The sequence below is a fragment of the Ilyonectria robusta genome, assembly GCF_021365365.1.
Source record: "Ilyonectria robusta strain PMI_751 chromosome Unknown BGZ61scaffold_8, whole genome shotgun sequence".
NCBI classification, from domain to species: Eukaryota; Fungi; Ascomycota; class Sordariomycetes; order Hypocreales; family Nectriaceae; genus Ilyonectria; species Ilyonectria robusta.
The window spans coordinates 1545093-1567443 of NW_025764442.1; the positions used below are offsets into that span (position 1 = coordinate 1545093).

Genomic DNA, 22351 nt, shown 5'->3' on the forward strand with positions numbered 1-22351 from the left:
CAATGCTAAAACTGTGTCAAACCCCGACCAGTTGATCAACCCCAGCCATAAAACTACACACCATTCCCAAACAGGCATCCCGCCATGGGCTGTATCCTACCTACCAAGGTAGGTAGGTAGGTACCTAACTCACAGTACGTACAGGCGAGGAATGCCCCCTAACTCAATCGACAGCCCCGCCCCGCCGCGTCCGCGCATCCGGCAAATGCAACCCCCCATTCAAGCTTATAACTTAACCCTTAAGTTAAGTTATTCTCCCAGGTACAAACCCAGAATAACCTTCATCGAACCTCCGCGTTTGACCGCCCGCCGGAGCCTCAACCTCCGCTACTACTTTAGATCGACCGAGGGATCACCTGCTCTTCCGCCTCAAGAGACACGTATCCTGACCCAAATGTCTCGTGGTTCTTGAGGCAGCAGATACAGTCCATACTAGACCCTAGCAGGGCCAATCGATCGACATTCCACTATCCCATGTTTGAGACCCTCCACAATCAGCCGTCCCCTCCAGTCCCTCCAGCTTGTTCATCGTTATTTCATGTCTCTCCAACGCCATCATTGCACAAACCATTAGAATCACTGATTTAGACCTCTCCAAACCTGCATTTCCCTCCAGCCACGTATCTATCAGCAAGACAACAATCACGCAAATGCGCCCGCAATCCTATCGTACACAAGCCAAGGCCGTCGTGTCATTCCAATCATACCTTTTATGCAATCGGCCCAATCCATTACCACCCAGAGCAGCAGTAACAGATACAAGAACCCAACCCCAAAAACGCCATGCTTGATCCTCCATAAATATCCACCCCATCATACCCCGAGTGCATACGCCGTCTCGCCCCTACGAAGGCGAGTATGCTGTCTTAACCAAAAACACTACCAAATCCAATACGGGTCACATCTCTCGTTTTCTCTTCGTTACTGCGGCTTGCGTCCTTCTTCCTTCTTCATCGGCTTAATCTTTGCGTACAGAGACGTGTCGTAAAAGTTGAAGTTGGGATCGAGCTCGCAGAATGGATGTTGAGAGAGGAGCACATCTGCCGTTGGGCGATCAAAGGGGTTACTGTTTTCGTTGTCAGTGACTGCCACACAAGTCAGCTTTCCGGGTGAAGAACTTACACTTGGAAGCAATCCATCATAAACGCCACCGCCAGCGGCCCAAGTGTTCCCTGGATATCCTCGGGGATCGGGGGCGTCTCGCCGTTGGCGATCTTGTAGATGGCGCCTACCGCCTCTTCCTTAGCCCACGGTCGCTTGCCCGCAAACATCTCCAGCACCACACAGCCCAGACTCCAAATGTCCACCTTGGCGCTATATCCTTCTCCTTGAGACCGAATCACCTCGGGGGCCATCCAAAACACCGAACCCTGCATGTTGTTCGTCTTGTCATTGCCATAGATGTTGTCCGTTTTCTTCGAAATACCAAAGTCACTGATCTTGCACGTTCCATCCACGTCCAGGAGGATGTTGTCTGCCTTGAGATCACGGTGCAGAATGCCCTCCCGGTGCAAGTATGCCAATCCAGAGAGCGTCTGCCGGGTCAGCGACGAAACGATCGACTCCTCAAACTTTCCGTGTTTGCGGAGGCACGATCCAATGCTGCCACCAGAGATATACTCGAGGAAGATGCTGATACTAGTCTCCTTGCGCTCGCATCCGAGATACTGCACAATGTTGACGTGATCCAGGTGCTGCATCGTGTCAATTTCCTGGTCCAGTCCCGCAACCAACTCCTTCATCTTGGACTTGTCACCGCCCGCGGCCTTGGGGTTGACCTCGACTTCCTTGACAGCCAAGAACTCTCCGGTCGTCGCATTCATACCCAGGTACACGCGACCATAGGTACCCTTTCCGATGAGCTGACCCTTGAACCAGCGGAACGTCGTCTGCCGCTTTGGAATGGTATCTTGAGGAATCTGCGGCATAATCATGCTGCCACGCCGGTCTGGCCGAATCTGCACAATGTTGGCGTTGAACATCTTGGTGCTCTTGCGGCGCATAATGTTGCTGGATGGCGGCGCTCCGGGTTGCGACGTGCTAGCAAATCGCCTGTTGGCCTCATGGGCACCTCGAGCCACTTCTCGAATAGACTTCATGCGTCCAAGTCCACCAGAACGGCGCAAACTCCTCTGGGCCACTGAACTAGGCCGTTCCAAGGCCTTGAGAGTCGATTCATCGGAGCCTAGCGTATCGTTTTCATTGTACAAGGACGGCTGTCGGGCCGGTGGAATCGCTGGTAGGGGGGCCGTCGGTGGATTAGTCGGAGGAGGCACCTGCGATTGTCCAGATGCTATCTTGGATAGGCTCAAAGGTTCATCTCCCTCAGCGATGGGTGAAGGGGGCAACTCTGCTCCCTCGACACCCTCCTCAAGAACCGGCTGGTCGAGATCCAAATTAGGGAAGAAGTCATCAAGGTTGTTGATAAGGGCATCGGTTGGGGGGCGGTTAGCCCAGACATCCTTCTCAATGAATGACTTCCGTCGGCCCAGTTTGTAATCCTTCTCGTCAGGGTCCCGGGTGTCGGAACGAGGGGTTGACGGAGGCCTTCGCGAGCTCATGTCGTCATTGCTATTGGGCGTGATGGCACTTCCATATGACTGCGGCGAGTTGAAGGACACAGAAAGATTCTTCTTCGATCGAGAAGTATTCACCGTCAAACTCGGCCGCTTATCCTGGCCACCCTGTGGATTTCCGGCAGTAGCTTTGCCCTTATTTCGACCTGCCAACGGGATCGCGAACAGGCCATCATCAGAATCATCCCCGCTGTCGTCGTTAGCAGCTGGCGGTGGCGCCGCCGGCGTTGAGAAGTGCACATCCTCGGTGTCCTCGTAGTCGAGGTCTGGGCCATGCGACTTTCTACGCTGCGGTTGCTTTGGAGGGAATGACCTCCTCGTCCTGGTGGTGCTTGGGCTTATTTCTGTTGGCGAAGCGGGCCGCGGCGCTGTTTCGTATCTCTTAGCTTCCAATGCATTTACGGGCTTGTCACCAGGCAATAATGGTGTCCCGCCGGGCGAGTAGTCCGGCACGACGAACGGCAGATTGCCCCGACTCCAGGTCAGAGTACGGGTTGTTGCCGACATCAATTTCGGACTACTGCGACCGGTGCTGGGCCGAGTGAAATCAACGCTAGGCTTGGCTCCCTTACCTCTCTGCGATGCTCTGTCGCTAGAAGACATCGGCTGCGTCATGACGCTGTTGGGCGGCGCTCCCCGGGGGCCGTTGGCGGTGGATTGCCCAATTGCACTTAGGTTCCTGCCCATTCCTACAAGGGCCGCTCCAATGCCACTGGGGTTGTTTGATAGCTGCTGTTGCTGTTGCTGCTGTTGAGGGCCGAATTTCGTCTTCCTGTTCCTCTCTGTCATTTCACCCTCTCCTGATGACGTGGTCGGGTGTCTAGGTGTAGGATACCCGTCGAGGCTACTGTTAGATGTGCGCAAGGTGTGACCCGATTTCTTACTCAAAGAGTTAGCCTTAATCAGGGTCGCGGAGGGATCGCTAGGCGGTGCCGGTGGTCGTCGCTGAGGGAATAGTTGTTCCGATCGCTTGTCCTCGTAGGGTGATTCTCGAGGCTGATCAAAATCAACGTTCCTACCCACGATACCTGGACCGACCGTATCAGACGGGCTACTTTTCGCTACCTGCTTTCGCTTCGCAAGGTATTCGCGCTGCTTCCTCTCCATCTCGGCTCGGTACGTGTTGCCCTCTTGCAGCAGTGACTTGTCATCAATCTTGTCATCAGTCAACGTGTTGGACCTAGAAGTCGGTGGCGACGAGCTCGATCGTTGTCGGAGGTTGTGCCTTGGGTCCTCGGCGGAGGAACCCGGGGCTAAGAAGCCAGGAGACAAGGACACAGGGATGTTTGTATTCACCGAGAGGCTGGTAACAGGAGGAACACCTGGCGGCGAGACGAAAAATTTGAGGCTCCCCAACGAGTCACCCCTTACTCGCTTAGTTGTGAGAATCTTCTGGTCGTCTAGAGGGTCAGCATGGTCAAACATGCCGACTTCGGTCAGGTAGACCAGAGAATTCTCATAATCGCCCAGCCCCAGATGCAGACAGACGGTCTGGCGAACCTCGGCTGCCGTCTCGGCCTCCGTAATATCGCACATTCTGAAGTTCCAGTAATCCATGGTAGCGAGGACATACGTCCTCACGGGGTTCAATCTTTTGGGTCGATTGTTCATGTGGCCGTTCCTGTCATCTGGGCCAAAGCTCGAACCAGGTCGGTCCAGACTCGGGTCGCTGCCATTAGCACTCCTGACTCCCAGCCCCATGACGGGTCTCAAACTGTCCGCTGGCGAAGTGGGGGAGCCATCCATCTCTTCAGGAGAGGGATACGCCCCGTCATCCTTCTGTCTCTTCTTCCGCGACAGGAAGCTGAGGAAGCTCTTCGAGTCCTTGGCTGATGCAGGAGTCTCCCCCCCGGCTGACTTTTCACCAGAATCCAGGGGAGAGCCTCTTGAGCGTACGTCATGGCTCCGGCCACCATGGACAAGTTCACCAAGATTCATGCCTCGGTTCAGCATCAATGCTGCATCGGAGGGTATGCCGGATCCGTAGATGGCGGCACTTGAGGATACTGAGTCCATGCTGCTTCGGGATCGATGTCCAGTTTTCATGGGAGATGCGGAGAGAACGGGGGTAGTGGACGAAGGAAACAAGGCTGGTGGCAGACCCGGACTGCCGTTGGGGCTCGCTGAGCGGGCTGCAGCACTACGAAACGTAGCACCCTCGCCCGACTCACTCACATTAGGACTATGACGCCGGGGCCCATCAGTGTCAACGTGCTTAAGGAAGTTTCGGTGATTCGAGTCGGCACTATTGAGTGAGGTGGGCATTGTCGTCGATCTCGTCTGGGAAAAGCGTCGACCGTCAAATCCAGGTGTAGGGGCGGTCAGAGGTGTCTACATCACCAGTTAGCAACAACGGCGATGCCCCGACTAGAACACTCACGTTGGGCGAGTCCATGGGATCAGTTCCAGCACTTGGTAGGTTGTTCCCGTGTCCACCATTCATCGACTCTTTTCGTTGGTGTGAGCTCGAACTCTTTACAGATTCAGCTGTCCGCCCGGTCACTATGCTTCGGATGAGACGTCGCATGCGCTTTCCCTCCTCCCGCTCTCTCGGTTGGTCCCAGCCAGTCCCGCTGTTTGTGCATTCTTGGGCGAGTTTGGGATATACTTGCTGGTGCATCATTCCAAAGTTGCCACGGCCGCCGTGCCCGCTGCCAAGTTCCAGGAACTGCGCTCCATGGAGGTTCAGCGACTTGAACGTCTCCTGCCAGTCCTTGGAGAACTGATTCTTGGCCAGCCAAATCAGGACGGTGTCGAGGGGCCACTGGGCAGACACTTCTGGGGGGATCGAGCCGGCGGAAGTCGCGTTGGACGAATTAGACACCCCGCGGGCCTGGGCGGTGTTGCTGAGGTAGAACCGGTCTCTCGAGTTAGGATCGTCCATCGGGGTAGTCGTGTTGGTGTCGGTGCCACTCTGGGGAGTCATCATCGACCACGACGCCTGTGAGCTGGCGGTCAGGGTTGGATCTTCGACTCCAAAGGCGGGAATACCCACGCCCTCTCCATACGTGTCGCCTTGGGGGATATAAGTCGCACTCATCTGCTCACTCGGCGGGGGCGGGGGAGGGATGGCCAGTGTTTGGCCCGTAGCGATCTGGGCGTGCAACTTGGGGTTGTACGGTTGGTGCTGGCCAGGCGGAGGCGGTGGGATGTTGAAGCCCGGGCGTCCGTCATACATGCGCCCAAAGGTGCCATGCCACTGGGGATGCTGGCCGAGGGCCCCCGGAGGCGGACCGGGTGGTGGGGGAAGCATGGCGCCGGGAGGTTGCGTGCCCTGGGTAGCATATCGCGGCGGCGGCGGCGGCGGCGGAGGAAAGTTGGTCATGCTGTTCATCTGCTGGTTCGAATTCGGCGCGCCCATCGGAGGAGGGGGAGGAGGGACCTGGAAAGGCCTCGAAGGATCGTTGGCCGAGACATGTCTCTGGCTAGCCGGGAACATGTTGGGCGGCGCGGGAGGCAACCCGCCTCGAGGGATCGATTGAGCAGGATCGGGGGCGGAGGCAGGCGTCTTGGGATATCGCGACGGCGAGGTCAGCGTCGGTGGAGGGAGCGAGAGAGCGGCGTTGGCGGTGGAAGCCCTCGGACGGGAGTTCGAGGCTGACGAAGGGACGGGGAGGAAGTGAGCAGACGCGGCGTTTGTATTGGCGTTGGTATTGGCCGTCGTATTGGCCGTCGACAGGGGCACAGCGGACGACAGCGAGCGGACGGACCGGGGGGTTGGGGATGGTGCAGGCGCGGGCGCGGGCGCGGACGCTGACAGAGGCGGCGCTGGCGTTGGCGCTGGAGCTGGAGCCAGGGAGGTTGTGGAGGAGTAGGCAAAGGCGGGAGCCTCGTAGACAGGGCCGGGGCTGTCGATGGAGAAGAGGTCCTGGAGACGAGGCCGCGAGAAGGACTGGAGGCGAGCCTTGGCCTGAGCCTGGGCGGCCCGAGCAGTCTGTGGTGCCTGTGCCGCAGCAGCCTGAGCCGGTGGCAGGACGTAATTGGCAGCAGCCGATGCAGATGCAGACGCAACCGCAGACGCAGACGCAGACGCAGACGCAGACGCCGAAACTGATGAGGGACGAGCAGCCTGTCGTGAGCTATCAGTTCCCGTCTTCATGGCGTGGGCTGCGGTGGAGTAACATGGCGTGGAGTCGCGTGGGTCAGGGCGACAAGGGTCCAGTAGGAGGAGTGGGAGGAGTGGCAGAACTGGCAGTGGGTGGACTTGTGGCAGGGCAGAGCTGGAGGGGAGTTGGGCAGTTGGTCCAGTTGGTCCAGTGGGCGTGTGGTGCTGGGCGCCAGGGGGCCAGGGCGCTAGGGTTGCGCTGCTGCAGGGTTCCAGTGGTGCTCTCGGCGCAGTGGGTGCTTATCGACGTGGGCAGCAGCCGTCGGGCGTTGGTTCAGGTCCCCCCGGCCACTAACCGGCGTACAGCGCACTGGCGGAAGTCCACGCAGGCGTTTCTTCTCCCTGCGTCTGGCGCTTAGCACCACCTGAGATGGTGTGAGATGGTGTGCAGTGTGCAGTCGTAGTCGCGACAAGGGCCGGCTTTAGCGAATCGGGGCTCTGTGACTGTGGCCTGGGAGATGCGTCTGCGACTGTGTATGCACCACTTGGCCTGCTTGCTTGCTTGTTTGCTTTCCCTTTGCTGCGTTTGCCGTTGGCTGTCCCTTGATTCAGTCGGTAGCCGTTGTTCAGTTGGGTCCCTTTGAAGTGCGCCCTTCAAGTGCGCCCTGTCTCGGGCCGTACAGAGTGAGCTTTGGCCGGATTGCGCACCCCGGTCGTCCCGTCGACGGACGGCTCTCGACTTGGCAAGCCGTAAGCCGTGCAAGCCGTGCAAGCCGTACAAGCAATACGAGAGAGCAATCACAGCTGAACCGTATTCCTCTCTAGCAACGTCGCACTGCAAGGGGGAAGGACTCAGACACGCTCACACAAGACACGGCCAGGAACACGCCGAGAGAGTCTGATAGTAAGCGCAGCGGGGGAAGAGATGAGGTTGAATCCGACTCGGCGCCGCCGAAACATTGTGGTGTTCTCCTCACAGGCGCGACAAACCGAGGCTGGCTGAGAGTGAGTGTCTGGGGTCAACGCCTCCGTCGTACTGAGAACATGTACGTTGATCGAGTGGCGCGGCACTAAGACGAAGCGCCATCCAAACGACGCCACCAGCAAGAACAAGCAAGCAACGTAACGTAACGTAACCGTGGGCAGGCTGATATCAAGACGAGACATGCGGTCGTGAGCATTGGAAGAATCATTCTTTTATATAAACATGTTCAAAACGCCAAGCGCAGGAAGCGGCACAATCAGAAACGACACGCCTGTATATCAAACGTAGGTAATAAGTAGACGGAGTGCACCACAGCCCATTTCGCATTCCGGGATAAGCATAATGTAAGACAGCCCCCAACTCCAGTTACGTATCTACATGCGAGATGATGACCCTATCGATGAATCTAAACAACACCGCAAACCATAGGCCTCCCAAAATAGCCATTACATAACGCTGCAGTTGCTTCCGAAATTGAATCCATATCCCTGCTGGCACTGTTCCAGGTACCCAGCGTCCTCCGCCGATCCCTCGGGGCCGTTGTACTTTCGCACGAGGCCAGAGATCTTAGCCGTCTGCTCGCCCTCCAAATGCCACCACTTGAGCCTCTGGACTGTCGTCCCCTCATCGTCGTCTGTGCTAAGCTCCCACTTGCCCGAGGACACCACCACCTCGCATTGGTCCTTCGGGAAGTGGAACTCGGGGAGGAATACGATCGTAGGTGTCTCCTCTGGTGCCGCCTTGGGCGCGGACAGTTTTAGTTCAAATGTACACTGTTTGAGGTTGAAGCCAGACGATATGAGATTGCCATAAACGACGGTGGGAGTCGGTCGGACGTATGCCTCAGCAGCACGATATCCCGGCGCGTTGGTCAGCTCTGGGTCTTTCGCCGACGGCTCAGAGCTAATGGAAGGGGCTTCGAGCGTTTTCTTCAGGTTATTTGGCGTGATGCTTCTGTCATCTGTCACGTCTCTTGCAGTAGTTGAAGACGTCTTGGCAAGATTCGTGGTGGATTGGGAGAAATCCGGAACGGGTGACTCGGGTAGTAGCTTGTCGTCCAGTGAGACGATTGAAAGATCTTCGCCGTTCCATTGATCTCCACGTGCGTGGTCATTTCTAGCGGCATACACCCACAAGCATGCTCCGTCCATTCCGGATCCCTCAAAGGCAAAATAGTTTGCATCCAGCGCGGCAGACTGGCTCGTGTAGTCGCCCGTCTTGTAAGCCTTCTTTTCATCCATGTCATATGGAATTCCAAATTCGGTCAACACGCAGGGGTGATTTCCCATTCGGTCGAGGCCCTCCTGTCGCAGGGTCTTGAGCTGGTCTCTCAAACAGTTTCGGATCGCCGTCTCGCCAATTCGAATAGCCAGCGCGGGGTGGAGATATTTTCCACGCAGCACACCGACGACGTCCACATTCCAGGTGCTGTTCCAGTGCTTCGTCATCAGGGTGATACCATCATAGTAGTGAGGAGTAAACGCCATGTTCGGGTCGTCATCTTCAGTCCCCTTAATTTGAGGCGGCAGTTCCAGGGTGGGAAACTGCATCAACATGATGCAGTCCTTGTGAGACGCTCGGCAAATTTGAACGTATTTGCGCCATGCCTCCATAAAGTAGGTGTTGGTGAATTCTGGGTAGTCAATGGTCTTGCCAGTCGTTGGGTTCTTCGCAAAATAATCCTTTCGGAGGAGGGTATCCGTCTCGGGGTCCCAGACACCATGCTGAGCCCAGACGCACTCTCCCAGCTTCCAGCCAGGGTCGCGCTTCCATCCGTACCTTGAGTCATCGTAATCGACTGGTAGCCAAGCAATCTCGCCGTGAGGATCAACGAGTTGAGTTCCACTCTTATAGGGACCCAGCCCACCCATCTCCCATGTATCAACTTCGCAAGCCCGTCCCATGCCGGTCAAGAAAGTCTGCCACATGGTGGGGCACGTTCCCTTCTTCAAAGGGTGCTCTTTGGGGATCACCTTAAGGTCCGCATAGCCAATCATTCCCCGGTTTGGCTCGTTCATGCTCTCCCAACCGATAACGACGTCATTTTCGAGATCGCCTGCCTCGTGTATTCGCCTGCCAAGATAGCCACAAGCCGCCATGAAATGGCCCTGCAGGTAATCCTGAATGTTGAGTCCGTCGATGATGCACTTTGGCGCAAAGTCCTTTCCGCCAAAGTACATGGTGAAGATGGTGCCGGCCGCGAGTCGGTAGTAGTTGGTCGACCAGATCATCTTGGGGAACTCGTCGGGGTTGGGATATGTGTTCTGAACGATGGCCGCCTCGGTGGCGGCGAAGCTCTGGGGGTTGAGACCACAGGCGTAGATAGTCCACAACGGAGCTCCGGAGCCTCCAGTGAAACGGGACCAGACATCTTGATGCGGATCCATGAATATATAGAAGCCAAACTCTTTGGCTATTCGCAGAATGTCGATCGTGTGTTGGATGAACTCTTCGTCGTACTTGCCGGGGCCGGCCGCCTCGATAGCCTCCCAGGTAAAGATGTAACGGATCGTGTTGAAGCCAAATCGTTTGATGCGCGCAAAGTGCATGCGCGCATCTTCCTTGGGGAACGGACGCTGGTGGAAGCTGACATTGTCGCCGTCGAAGAAGTCGGTGCCGACATACGACGGCTGGTCGGGTTCGCTGGGGAGCTTGGCATCGGCGGCGATGTTGATGCCCCGGAGGACGACCTGGCGGCCGTGGCCATCGCGGAACTGGCCGTCCTCGATAATCAGGCGAAAGGAAGACATGGCTTTCCCTGATTCCGTCCGTCTATATCGAACGAGAGTGGGAGGCGCTCGAAATAGAGGTGAAGCCGTGAAGGGGGGAAATTGGAGCGAGGCCAGGTCAGCAGGGGTCGTGGCGGCCGATGACGTTCAGGGCTCCTTTACGCGGTAACTAAACAGCGGAGCCAACGGGTTAGGGCGTTAGTCATCCCAAGACATATCTTGTCAACGCAGAAAGAGGATGGTTTAATTGCTAGATCCCTCGATCTTTAAAAGAAGCATGTGGCGGCGCATCGGCTCAACTCTCTGCGCCGCGAATCCGCCCAATGCCTATTTCATCCATAGAGACCGTCTGGATGGCATTAAGTGACGACCCAGCCTGCAGGTTCCCCCGCCTCATGGACACCGTATATTGTCCAGCCGAACATCAGCCGACTGCGGTCCGTAATTCCGATCGTGGCGGGCAGCGTCATGGATGCATGGCGAGCGCGGCTGAGGGCGGCAAGCAGACGTCATCTTCATTGGGGAATATCTCTCGACAGATCAGCCACGCTCTTATTAGTCGTCGCTGTAGAAAGCGTGCGCGTCGTTGTTCTCAATGCCTTAATCGAGAGGAGGAGACCGGGTGTATTCCAGCCATCAATCTGGCGAAGAAGAATTCGAGTGGTACGAATACACGCCACCGGTACTCCACACCGGACTCTCGGACTCGAGAATACGAAGCTGGTTCATACCGGGACCCGAGACCCCGAGGACGCGAACCATCAAGCAAATCTCTCCATTGAAGTCAGCATTTTTTACTTCGAAACCCAAAGCAAGGCAGGCCTGAGGCTTGAATACCACAGAGTACCATATATAGCTCATTGTTTCTCAGCATGATGGCGGGGGGCGCACTGGCGGAACGCGTCGTCAGCTCGATAGAATCGTTGGCTCTTGGCGGCCGTTGTCGCAAATGTCCGCCGCTCGGTGTATTCGTAGTGCTCTTCCAGTTCAGGGTTAGTGTCCTCGCCGCTCTGCTTATCTCAAAGCTAACCTCACGTAAGAACGGATGAGCAACGAGTCCATCGCATCGTCAGATCTCCCTCGTTGGGGGCCTTTGGTGAGATTTCGCAACGGAGCTGGGGAGAACATGGCCAGAGGTTTTCTCCCGGAGAAAAGGCCATCTAGTTGCCATGCCCCGAGGCAAGGCGGGAACGGCATCTTTAAAAGCGGCATTAATTAAGGAGTCTGTTTTCGCGTCGCCTTGGCGAAAATTGGCCATAGTTTTCGCACCCCATAATGCGAAAACCCCCATGGATGGCCCGTAACATCCGCTTACCTAGCACTTTCCAACCTCAACCTTTCCTCCTTCAAACAAGTCTCCGACACCCTCCACAAAAAATATCTCGGCCTGCGTGTACTGCGTACATGGAGAGCTGCTTCGAGCGCCGACGCAGCCATTATTGCATCCCATAGGTCGGTTGGCGGTTGCTTCCAACTCTACTTCTTCGCAATCTCCTCCCACATCCCGAACCCTAGCTCCACACCCACGTCTCTCATATCCGAGGCGTTACTGTCGTGTGCCGTGACTGGACTAACAGACAGGCAGCTGAGAATCCCCTGCAATTTCCCCAGAGCGTTTGCCGTCTTCTGATCGCCATCTGCACTTTTTGGGACTCTCGCGGCGCCATAGGAGCTGGAAATTGGCTGTCTGAGGTCTCAGCCCGTGTGGGGCCGCAGAGGTGAATCCCTCCGGCGCTTCCGCCCGGTGAAGCCGTAGACGTCTCCCGGCTCTTCGGAAGCTCCAACGGTCTCAAAACAGAGCATCAGGTGGTCGACAGCGGCTTGGGTAGCATCAATCTACTGCAGTCCAGCCGGCCTTGATATCATCGGACATCGGCCGGCATCCACGCGCTCGTCGGAGTCCAGGACGATGACGCCGCCGCAGCAGCCACCAGAGAGCCCGGTTCCCGGAAGGGTCTCAAAGCTGGCCAGGAGACCGCATCGCAAGTCTAGAAACGGCTGCTTCAATTGCAAGAGGCGGAAAGTAAAGGTAGCTTCCCCTGACTGTTTCGCGCGTCTTTGCGCCGTCGCTAACTGCCCCAGTGTGACGAGGTGAAGCCTGCCTGCTCGAACTGCATCCGCTTCGGCATTCCCTGTGATTTTGCGCCACCGCCTCCGCCTCCGTCCAACAAGGACCCGGCGCCGAAGGCAGTAGCTGTAGAATTTGTTGCCAATCAAGCAGGAGAGCTGTCTACTGCCCCGCGCCGGGGTCCGGGTCGGCCACGCAAGGATTGGGCAGCTCTAGCGAAGCCGCTTCCGCAGCCCACGGAGAGAACCGGATCATCGCCCGTCTCGAACGTCACCACGCCGGCGTCAACTTCAACCGTCTCGGAGCCAATAGTCTGCTCCTTCAATGTCGCTGACGCTGAGCTGCTTCTCTATTTTGTTACTCACACGGCCTCTAGCCTTCACGATTCCGAGGAGGCAGACTCCAGCATTGGTCGGTTCTGGGAACGAAACGTCCCCCAGATTGGTCTTTCCTATCATTTCGTCCTTCACCTTTCTTATGCGTTGGCTGGATATCATTTGGCCTTTTCAGAAACTGGCAACAGTGATCGGCATGCCCAGTATCTCGCCCTTGCTCGACACCACTCAGAAACTGGCTTGGCCGAGCTGAACAAAACGTTACCAAGCCTTGACGAAACCAATTGTGGCGCACTCTATGTCTCCGCAGTGCTCGTATGCTACTGTGCCTTTGCTGCAGGCCCGACAGGCGCCACCGATCTTCTCGTCTGCAACGTCGACGACAGCGCACCACAGCGTTGGCTGCCCTTGATCCACGGCGTGCGATTGATCCGACAGACAGTCGAGCCGGCCACCCTCTTCACTGGCCTTATGGAGCCCCTCGGAGGCTCACCGGACCGAGACGAAGATCACCGACCCATGTATCTTATCGGGGGATTTCCTCATGTTGAATGGGTTGAGCCAGTCGAAAAGCTGCAAAAGTGGATAGAATCCTACGACACCCCTGATACAATCATCTATGTGCGAGCTCTCTCGTCATTGACGGAAATATACGAAGCCAACTACGGCGGCAAAAGTGGCATCCCCGGTGGCGCCACACACAATAAGTTCGTGTTTGGGTGGCTATATCGTATGCATGACCTCTTTGTCGCCTGTCTTCAGCGGAAAGAGCCACAGGCGCTGCTGATAATGGCCTATTACGTTCCTCTGTTGCGAACCCTTAAGAAATGTTGGTTCATTGACGGCTGGTCAAAACATCTACTCGGCACAATACGAGGAATGCTTAACCAAGATGTGTTGGGCTGGCTTGAATGGCCCGTTCAAATAGCGTTGCAGCGGCCGTGAAGTTAGGCCCTGGTCGCTCAATTAACGATGCTAGGAAATAACGAACTAGATCAGACTTTGTTGAAACGTCAATATCTTGTCTCAACAACATTGCTTGTTTAGTCTCCACGATTCAGCCGGTTTGAGTCCACTCAGTTTGGGTTTGATGCCTCGATCTGCCAGATGATGCGAGTTACACGCCCTTCCATTGGCTTCCTACACCTTTTCGTATGGCGGCGGCTGTTCCTCGGGGGTCTTTACTTCCTCTGAAGTAAAGGCTTCTGATCGCTCTGACGTCTGGGGCTCCTTTTGCTTCACCAATTGTTGCCGAGCACCACAACATAAACACACCTCCACTGCCGACGCAAACCATAACGCCATATTCAAAGCGTCAATGCCCACTGCAGCACTGACCCTGCCTGTTGAATACGGTCCCTCGGGGGCCTTGTTTCCGGAGAGAAATTGGCTGAATATGGCAACAACGACGAGCCAGAGCAGGAACACCACACTGTCCCAGATCGCCGAGGCCGTGCGAGGGAGTGCAAGCCACCATTGGGCAATGCAGGTGAACACAGATACCACGGAGACGAACTCGGCATAGATCCAGTTAGGATTGGCGTGGGTGTTGGTGCCAGACCAGTTGGCAAGGTCAACTGCATATAGAGCGGCGCTGATGCAGGAAAATAGGAACTGGGCGCTGCGAAGTGCGATTTGAGCGACGGCGCGAGGGTGCCATTCGCGGGCCATGGTGATGTTGATGGAGATGCCTAGGACGTAGACTTGGTTGGGATAAGTGTGGTGTTGCTGATTTACGTTTCGTACGGCGTTTGGTTACGGAGGAGTAAGAGAGAGGAAATCCATAGAGGATGGGCATCACGGGTATATAGCCCTGAGTGAACGGTTCGCCCTGGAGTGCTTTGATTAGACTAGTTCAATGACACGCAAGCAGCATGCTCCAAAGCATCCTATTCTCGTCCACGCCCCTCTTCATGGTCCAACGAGATGTCCGTCTTTCCGAAAATCAAGGATGATATACGAAAATCGGTTTCGGCCCCACTTGAACAGCGCCGGTGTGGGTCGCGGCGGTTCGGGTTTCAACTTCAAGTCACTGCGACGTCACCCTTGACGGGGGCTAAGAGCGTATACGATAATGTCTTTTGGCGCATATCTATGACGTTAGAGGGGAGACGGATTTAGCCACAGCTCCCATGAGTAGATCGGACGGGGGGTAACAAATTGCATAAGTAGCCTCTACAGCCTAAATCGGGTATGCCCAATTGCCCAGTTCTGAGAGCCTTCAGCAAATTAATCCTGCAATGCCTAAAACTCTGTGTGTGTTTTGGCTGTTTTTTATGCGAGAAGATAAACTCGAGGACCCAGGGCTAATATGGTAAAACCTCAGCTTTTGAGTTTGTGTTTTATTCCCTCCGCATGCTAACTTCTAGAACCTGGGTCGAAAGATTCCTACGCCACGTAGATCAGGCCGCTGATCGCCTCATAAGCACCGATCATCCACACCACAGCCAAGTGTGTTAGTTGCCACACCCAAAACGGGGCTTGGCCCATATGTCGTACAGCTTGCAGTTCTGCTCATCCAATGTATGCCGAGATGCAGTACGCTTTAAGGCTGAGGGAGGGTGGAGGTCGTATGGAGCCAGACGCTTTGTTGCGCTTGAAAATGACAATGACGTCTGCAAAACGGCCATAGCACATGAGGGCAGTCTCACTTACAGAAATAACTGAAGGTCGTCCTTTGCCGTTTCCTGCTGGCTTCGGGGTTTCTTGGTCACCCACTCCTGCAAACCCGGGAATAATCTGAGGAGCATCCACCATGCCCTACACATAGCACAACCCCGATTCGGTAAAAGAACATCACCGGCCTCAATGTTCTAGCATTCATCTTAGTCTTCCTCCTTATCGAGGAGACCAAAAAGCGAAACCTTGAAGACTTGGATCTCATCTTTGCCGTATCAAAGCGCCGCTTCATTAGCTTCCAGGTCATGACGTATCTACCATAGGTGTTCCGTCGGTACGTCCTTCGGAAGGGAGAGCTGGAGCCTTGTTCTATCATGATTTGATTAGGGATCCAACAAGACCTGGTGACAATAGACCAAGATAGGGGGCGAAGTAATGGGAAACTTTGAAGATCTCCCAGAAGTAGAGGATCTAGAGTCTGCAGATAGTGAGCAGGTTCTCCGCTCGGATCTTGTGGGGAGGGCTCGGGCACGTAATGGAACTGAGGCAGCTAAGAAAAAGAAACCTGCAGAGCTTGACTCTACTAGTTTGGTAGAACTTGACACAACGGGGCCGAAACAACAGTGATGTGAAGGCAGATAATGGACTGTTCCATTTACTTCTTATCTCTTGGGCCGAGATGGAGAGAAACATGATATCACTGGTACATTTCTCATTCTTGCAGTTCTGTTCATTGCGTCTGTGAAAATCACACATCCACTACTATTCCAGCTCGGTCCTTTGAAGACTTGCACGAGTTCATGCATTAGACTCAGATTGTCTCAAAAACGGTCACGGTTGCGAGCGAGCGTACAGAAGCCCACGATCTATAGACTGAAAATAATAAATTAACCCTAATAAAAATAAGATTTTTAGCCAAATAATACAAAATTTTAATTGAACAGCAGGCTGCAAGTTTTCCGGATGAGGCACCTGGAAGGCTTTGCGAAAGTCCCTACCCTAGACTCTTACCGGAAACAGGCCTCAGATTACAAGGGCCATCATACTGCGTCCGTTCTACTACATTGAGAGATGCGACTTTCCCCACTTCCTTGGGACTTCGGCACCAAATATATTTCACAAATATGAGCCAACACGTTTAAGAAATTTTGAGGAGACTGTGTGATAGAATTCCGATTTCCCAAATTTTGAATGACGGGCTTTGCGATGGAGCTGCTAGGCTTGCAATGTGCATGATGTTGATGCAATGAGGTGCAGCGGGAAATCCTCGGCTAGTCTAGGAATGACACAAACCACAGCACACAGCGGGAGCCTGGATGGAGCATCTACAAATCACAACCCGGTCAGCCAAACCACTGCCCATCTAGGAACTCCTGGAGCTTTGCGGACATGATCAGTTTTACAAGTCGACCACGTATTACTTGAAACCCGTCCCTTTTCCCCCTGTCGAGACTGTCTACTGCTGCGACTGAGCGCGCTGTCCCGAGTGTGGTGGGGTTTCGCTTGCAGGCCTCAGTGTGAGCACTATGTCAGGGTCCAAGGCGGCTCTCAAGGCCATCAACGATGCCATCCGACAGCAAAAGTTTGACGATGCCGTTGCCCAGGCCCAGGAATTCATAAAGAAGGAGTCCAAGAACTACCAAGGGTATCGTAGCCCGGACGAACAGCTTCGAGGATCCCACAGCTGACCATCGCAGGCACATCTTCCTTGCATTTGCGTTGGACAAGAAGGGCAACCTTGAAGAGGCCGAAAATATCTATCGTTCTGCCACATCGCTTCGTCCCAAGGAGGCTCAGGCTTGGCAAGGCCTGATCAAGCTTTTTGAGAAGCAGTCTGCTAAGAAACTCAACGAATATCAGCAAGCTGTTGTGAGTCTCGCTCAGATTTACCATGATGCTGAAGACATGTACAAGTCTCAAGACATTGTCATCAAATTTGTGGATTTCGCTCGGGTCCACGGCGACCAACTGCAGTACGCTGATGCCCTCTGGATCCAACTTCCAGAGAGTCCTCTGTACAACATCCTGGAGGGTCGGTTCCCGCCTCCTTCAAAAACATACGAGAGCATTGCGCACATAATCGAGTCGTTTGAGAAGAAGCGCATCAACACTCTCATTGGCGAACGTCGAACTAGGCTGGGTGCTAAGCTGGGTGAGGTGACCTTGGAGGTGAAGCGAGAGGTTTATCGTCAGAGCAAACTGGAACACATTTATCGACAACTCATTAATTGGACAAGCGACGACGACCTCAGGAGGACCTATGAGGAGAAGCTCATTCAGCTTTGCTACGAGCGTCTCCTGGTCGCCCCGGCAGGAGATGAAAAGAATCAGGAGCGTCAAAAGACTCTTGATCTGGCCAACGGCATGGTCACCATCAAACACCCCTTCAAGCCCGCTTGGGATATCGCCATAGAATGGCAAGATAACAAGGAGATCAAAGAGTGGGACGCGGATGTCCTCAGAAGCTACTGCACCTTTTTTCCAGAGAGCGACCTGTACAAGGTCATTACGAGCTTTTTGACCAGTCCCATCTCACCATTTCCTGCCCCAAAACCATCAGAAAAAGCTCCGTCTCTTTCGGGCGGCTCTGATGACAGCGAGGATGATGAGGACGGTGGAGTGCCCACCTTGGTCGTTCCCTTGACGGACGAAGACCGCCTCGTGATGATGACGGAGGGTATCACTACTGCCGATTCCCTATTTGCTTACAGACTAGTTGCTCCATACTTTCTTCACCTTGGAGAGTACGAAAGTACCGTCGAGTTGATGCGCAAAGCATTGAGCCTTGTGACCAAGGAGCGCAAGAAGACAGGGATCGCCCATGTGAATACGGAAGATGCATACTTCCTGTCGCTCGGTACTGCTCTGGTATACTATCAGTCACCGCGACATCACCAAGAGGCAAAGAACCTTTTCGACAAGGTCCTCGAGCGTGATACCACATCGACCTCTGCCTTGATCGGTGTTGGTCTCATCTATGAAGAAGAGGAGGAGTATGACCAGGCCATCGAGTTTCTCACCCGTGCTCTTCAGCGCGATGACACCAATATTCGAGTCAAATCGGAAGCTGCATGGGTCAAGGCGCTTAAGGGCGATTGGCAAATAGCCAAGGAAGAACTCCTGGAGTGTCTGCCGCCTCTTGAGAAGCAGGGAGCTGCCTCTAAAGAGCTGTTGGGAGAAATCCAGTATCGCCTTGGCGTTTGCGTCTGGAATATCGATACCAGTCGGGCAGCAAGGAAACAGCGCAAGGGAGAATGCGCGTATTCATTCTGGCTGAGCGCCCTGAATAACCATATTAATTACGCGCCTACCTACACCAACCTCGGCGTCTTTTATGCCGACTATGCCAAAGACAAGAAGCGATCACGTCGATGTTTCCAAAAGGCACTAGAGCTGTCTCCTGCCGAAGTGGTTGCTGCCGAGCGCTTGGCACGCTCCTTTGCCGATGATGGAGATTGGGATCGGGTTGAGCTTGTGGCTCGCCGCATTGTTGACTCCGGAAAAGTCAAGCCACCTCCTGGATCTAAGAGAAAGGGAATTAGCTGGCCGTTCGCAGCATTGGGCGTTGCCGAGCTAAACAAGCAAGACTTCCACAAAGCAATTGTGTCGTTCCAGGCGGCGCTGCGTATTTCTCCCGAGGACTACCACTCTTGGGTTGGACTTGGAGAAAGCTACCACAGCTCTGGCCGACACGTCGCCGCGACGAAGGCTATTCTCAACGCCCAGAAGCTCGAGGAGAATATCAAAACAGATATCTCAGATGACATGTGGTTCACTAAGTACATGCTTGCTAATGTCAAGCGCGAGCTGGCCGACTTTGACGACTCCATCTCTCTGTACAAGGCTGTTCTGGAGACCCATCCAGATGAAGAAGGTGTCATTATTGCTCTTATGCAGACCATGGTGGACAATGCTCTCACGTCGATTGAGAAGGGGCTATTCGGCAAGGCAGTACACCTCGCTATTGATGCCATCGAATTTGCTACCAAGGCGACTGGCAACGTCCTCGAGACTTTCAACTTCTGGAAGACGGTAGCGGATGCATGCTCCGTTTTCTCATCGGTTCAGAGCCGCACGGCGGACCTTCCGACACAATCCATCAGGACCCTCTTGGAAAATAGCCCGCAGGAGGCCTATGAGATCCTCTCAGAGGTCGATAATGTCGGCACCAACGTCGTGTTTGCCAAGGGTCTTTACGCAGACGATGAGCAACCTGGAGTCGACCTCACCCGATGCATCCACGCTACGATTTTGTGCCATAAACAGGCCATTCACATTTCCACTCGCGATCGACACGCTCAAGCCGTTGCATACTACAACCTTGGATGGGCCGAATACCGTGCCCACATCTGTCTCCCCACCAATCTTCGCAAGAAATCTAGCAGGTACATTAAGACAGCTGTACGATCATTCAAGCGGGCAATTGAATTGGAGGCTGGAAACTCGGAGTTCTGGAACTCACTGGGCGTGGTAACGAGTGAAATTAGCCCATCGGTTTCACAGCACGCATTCTCAAGAAGCCTCTACCTCAACGAGAGGAGCCCGGTGGCATGGACGAACCTAGGCACTCTGGCGCTGTTGTCAGGGGATGTGAAGTTGGCCAACGAAGTATACACGAGGTCGCAATCTACTGACCCTGAGTACGCACACGCATGGCTTGGCCAAGCATTCGTCGCCTTGTTGCATGGAGATGCGAAGGAGGCGAGGGGCCTCTTTACGCACGCCATGGAGATCTCAGAGTCGTCTTCTGTCCCTACTCGTCGCCATTACTCGACTTCCATGTTCGACTACATCCTCAAGGTGCCGTCCAACAATCTCACCGTCGCAGCCTTCATCCAACCACTCTTCGCGCTCAACCAGCTCCAAAGTCTTAAGCCTGAAGATTTGGCTTTTGGTCACTTATCGACACTTTACCAAGAGCGGACTCATGAGAGCTCCCGGGCTGTTGAGACGCTCGAGAAAATTTCTGCTGCCCTCGAGGAGGATTACGAGAGGACAGAGTCGTCCGACAGCCTGGCAAGGTTTGCACTGGCCAAGACTGACTTGGCGAGAGCGTATCTCGCATCAGGCTCCTACGAGAAGGCAGTCGAGTGTGGAGAATTGGCGCTGGGTCTCAGCAGCGAGGAGGCTGAGAATGAGCTTACGAGCGAGCAGCGCAGAAAGGCCCGACTCTCTGCCCACTTGACAGTCGGCCTCGCGCAGTACTTTGGTAACGAATTTGAGGACGCCATCAAGCGTTTCGAGGAGGCATTGGCTGAGTCATCTGGCAACCCTGATGCGATCTGCTTGTTGGCTCAGGTTCTATGGGCTGAAGGGTCCGAGCCATCTAGAGATAGGGCCCGTGAAGGACTCTTTGGGGTCATTGAGGAGCACCCCGACCATGTCCAATCCGTTCTTCTCCTGGGCGTCATTGCTCTGCTCGACAACGACGAAGACAGCTTGGAAGCCGTGGTTGAAGAGCTACAGGGACTCCGTACCAATGACAAGGTGACGGCCGCGGAGCAGTCGCACATTGGCGAGGTGCTCCGGGCGATTTCCACGCTTGGAGAGGGCCGCACAGAAGAGGACGCGAGGACCCAGATGCAGACAGACATCATGCTGTATCCCAACCTGCCGCACGGATGGTCAGCGCTCGCAGAGACGACGGGCGACGAACACGCGGCCCAGATGGCGCTCAAGGTAGCCATCAGGGGCATTCCTCCACGGGGGCTTTTGGACGCCCAGGATTTGGCCAAGGCGTATGCTGGCACGCAGACGGCGGGAGACGCACAGAGAGCGGCGTTCCTGGCACCGTGGGAGCAGTGTGGATGGAAGACGTTGGAGACTGCTACACAGGATATTTAGATGGCATCTGTTGGATGATGTTACGAGGCCATGACTATTTCAAGAGGATAGACCAGCCGGATATGAAAAATAGTCTTGTAAGATGGCGTTTTTGCTGTAAGCCGCCATGTATATGAAAACTATCAATGATGAAAATAGGGGTATCACTCTATAAACGCTGCACCTCCCAAGTCTCCAAAATCCTATCCTCTCACGAGCGATGCGTCTCGTCTTGGTTGACGGTCTCGCGAAGTCTCGCCAACCTCCCATCCATCCACACCCTCTGCCAGGCCTCGACCTTGCCACCCAACATGACGCACTTGTCTGGTTCTAGCAATATCGTTCCGCGTGCTATCACTGTGCCGGCCTTTAGGAGCAGCTTCTCGCCCATCTGGGTCTTGCCAACACCAATGCTATCCATGCGTTTTAGCTCAATCGCATACACCTTTGTGCCCTTGCAATCCTGCAGCGTGAGCCGGTGCGTTGCGTTCTTGCCGGCGGGACGAATGCCCGTCGAGGTCGGTGTTCGCGTAGATGGCCGCTGCGTCTGCGTCTGCGCACTGCTCTCGCCATTCTCATTGTCGTCCTCGGCGGTGACGCGGATAACCTCCCTCCCGCGCGTCGTCTCCCCGCGCTCCACAGCCTCCAGCTCCTCGATCTGCTCCCAGCGGCTCAGCGAGAGGTTCTCGACGTCGACGACCTGGACGTGCACGGCGCGCGGCAGGCGGAGCTCGCGCGTGGCGGCCGCATCGACGCCCGGCGGAAGGCTCGGCAGAGAGCCCACGCTGAACAGGGACGAGGACGACAGGTCGGCGGCGAGCAGGCGGGCTTTGGCGGTTGCGACCAGCGACGGCAGTGGCGGGGGCGGGGAGCGGGCGGTCGTGAGGGAGTTGAGGAAGGCGGTCGACGGGTAGGGGAGGGATTGGGCGAGGATGGCAGCGCGGAGTTGGCTGGTGAGGTCCATTGCGTTGTGCGGTGCGGAGTCGGCTTGAGCGGGTGTTATTGCGTTGTCATGATGCTGAATCGTGGTGTTGACAAGACAGAAAACAGATGAACCAGAGGCGGAGCTCAGAGCTTCAGGTGGGCTTGAGCTCCCATGTGAAAGTCGCACAGTGGGGTAACAGCTCTCAGCCTCGCTGAGCCATGACGTTTCCAGGCGGCTGAAAACGGG

At 55.2% G+C, this 22351-nt stretch overlaps 7 protein-coding genes across 7 annotated transcripts; 3 read left to right on the plus strand and 4 right to left on the minus strand.

Annotated features, from left to right (window-relative positions):
• Positions 1–921: 921 nt before the first annotated feature.
• Positions 922–6675, minus strand: BGZ61DRAFT_350847 (uncharacterized protein; the record flags this gene model as incomplete). The annotated part of the gene is made up of 3 exons (XM_046240276.1): positions 922–1066; positions 1123–4907; positions 4957–6675. 3 exons carry the CDS (start codon positions 6673–6675, stop codon positions 922–924), a joined length of 5649 nt encoding a protein of 1882 aa, XP_046105620.1.
• Positions 6676–8052: 1377 nt separating this feature from the next.
• On the minus strand, positions 8053–10356 carry BGZ61DRAFT_350352 (glycoside hydrolase superfamily; the record flags this gene model as incomplete). The annotated part of the gene is made up of 1 exon (XM_046240218.1): positions 8053–10356. The coding sequence occupies one exon, from the start codon at positions 10354–10356 to the stop codon at positions 8053–8055; it is 2304 nt and encodes a 767-aa protein (XP_046105621.1).
• A 224-nt stretch (positions 10357–10580) lies between these two features.
• BGZ61DRAFT_226323 (uncharacterized protein) lies at positions 10581–11608 on the plus strand. The gene is made up of 3 exons (XM_046238167.1): positions 10581–11118; positions 11207–11327; positions 11376–11608. Exons 1-3 carry the CDS (start codon positions 10804–10806, stop codon positions 11552–11554), a joined length of 615 nt encoding a protein of 204 aa, XP_046105622.1. The 5' UTR covers positions 10581–10803; the 3' UTR covers positions 11555–11608.
• A 636-nt stretch (positions 11609–12244) lies between these two features.
• On the plus strand, positions 12245–13683 carry BGZ61DRAFT_493473 (uncharacterized protein; the record flags this gene model as incomplete). The annotated part of the gene is made up of 2 exons (XM_046250656.1): positions 12245–12364; positions 12418–13683. 2 exons carry the CDS (start codon positions 12245–12247, stop codon positions 13681–13683), a joined length of 1386 nt encoding a protein of 461 aa, XP_046105623.1.
• A 195-nt stretch (positions 13684–13878) lies between these two features.
• BGZ61DRAFT_531870 (uncharacterized protein) lies at positions 13879–14409 on the minus strand (the record flags this gene model as incomplete). Its single annotated transcript, XM_046253784.1, has 1 exon — positions 13879–14409. The coding sequence occupies one exon, from the start codon at positions 14407–14409 to the stop codon at positions 13879–13881; it is 531 nt and encodes a 176-aa protein (XP_046105624.1).
• Positions 14410–16695: 2286 nt separating this feature from the next.
• BGZ61DRAFT_517321 (uncharacterized protein) lies at positions 16696–21340 on the plus strand. The gene is made up of 2 exons (XM_046252328.1): positions 16696–17002; positions 17055–21340. The coding sequence occupies exons 1-2, from the start codon at positions 16884–16886 to the stop codon at positions 21199–21201; spliced, it is 4266 nt and encodes a 1421-aa protein (XP_046105625.1). The 5' UTR covers positions 16696–16883; the 3' UTR covers positions 21202–21340.
• On the minus strand, positions 21341–22231 carry BGZ61DRAFT_450400 (uncharacterized protein). Its single transcript, XM_046245731.1, has one exon. It carries the CDS (start codon positions 22142–22144, stop codon positions 21392–21394), a length of 753 nt encoding a protein of 250 aa, XP_046105626.1. The 5' UTR covers positions 22145–22231; the 3' UTR covers positions 21341–21391.
• Between the last annotated feature and the right edge of the window lie 120 nt (positions 22232–22351).

What these genes read in the sequence shown, in the direction of transcription:
- BGZ61DRAFT_226323 (XM_046238167.1), top strand. Translation starts at nt 10,804, where the DNA reads ATGGATGCATGGCGAGCGCGGCTGAGGGCGGCAAGCAGACGTCATCTT. An exon ending in AAGCAAATCTCTCCATTGAA is followed by an intron (nt 11,119 to 11,206) that starts GTCAGCATTTTT and finishes ATTGTTTCTCAG; the next exon opens with CATGATGGCGGGGGGCGCAC. An exon ending in TAGTGCTCTTCCAGTTCAGG is followed by an intron (nt 11,328 to 11,375) that starts GTTAGTGTCCTC and finishes ACCTCACGTAAG; the next exon opens with AACGGATGAGCAACGAGTCC.
- BGZ61DRAFT_517321 (XM_046252328.1), top strand. Translation starts at nt 16,884, where the DNA reads ATGTCAGGGTCCAAGGCGGCTCTCAAGGCCATCAACGATGCCATCCGA. An exon ending in GAGTCCAAGAACTACCAAGG is followed by an intron (nt 17,003 to 17,054) that starts GTATCGTAGCCC and finishes TGACCATCGCAG; the next exon opens with GCACATCTTCCTTGCATTTG.
- BGZ61DRAFT_450400 (XM_046245731.1), bottom strand. Translation starts at nt 22,144, where the DNA reads ATGGACCTCACCAGCCAACTCCGCGCTGCCATCCTCGCCCAATCCCTC.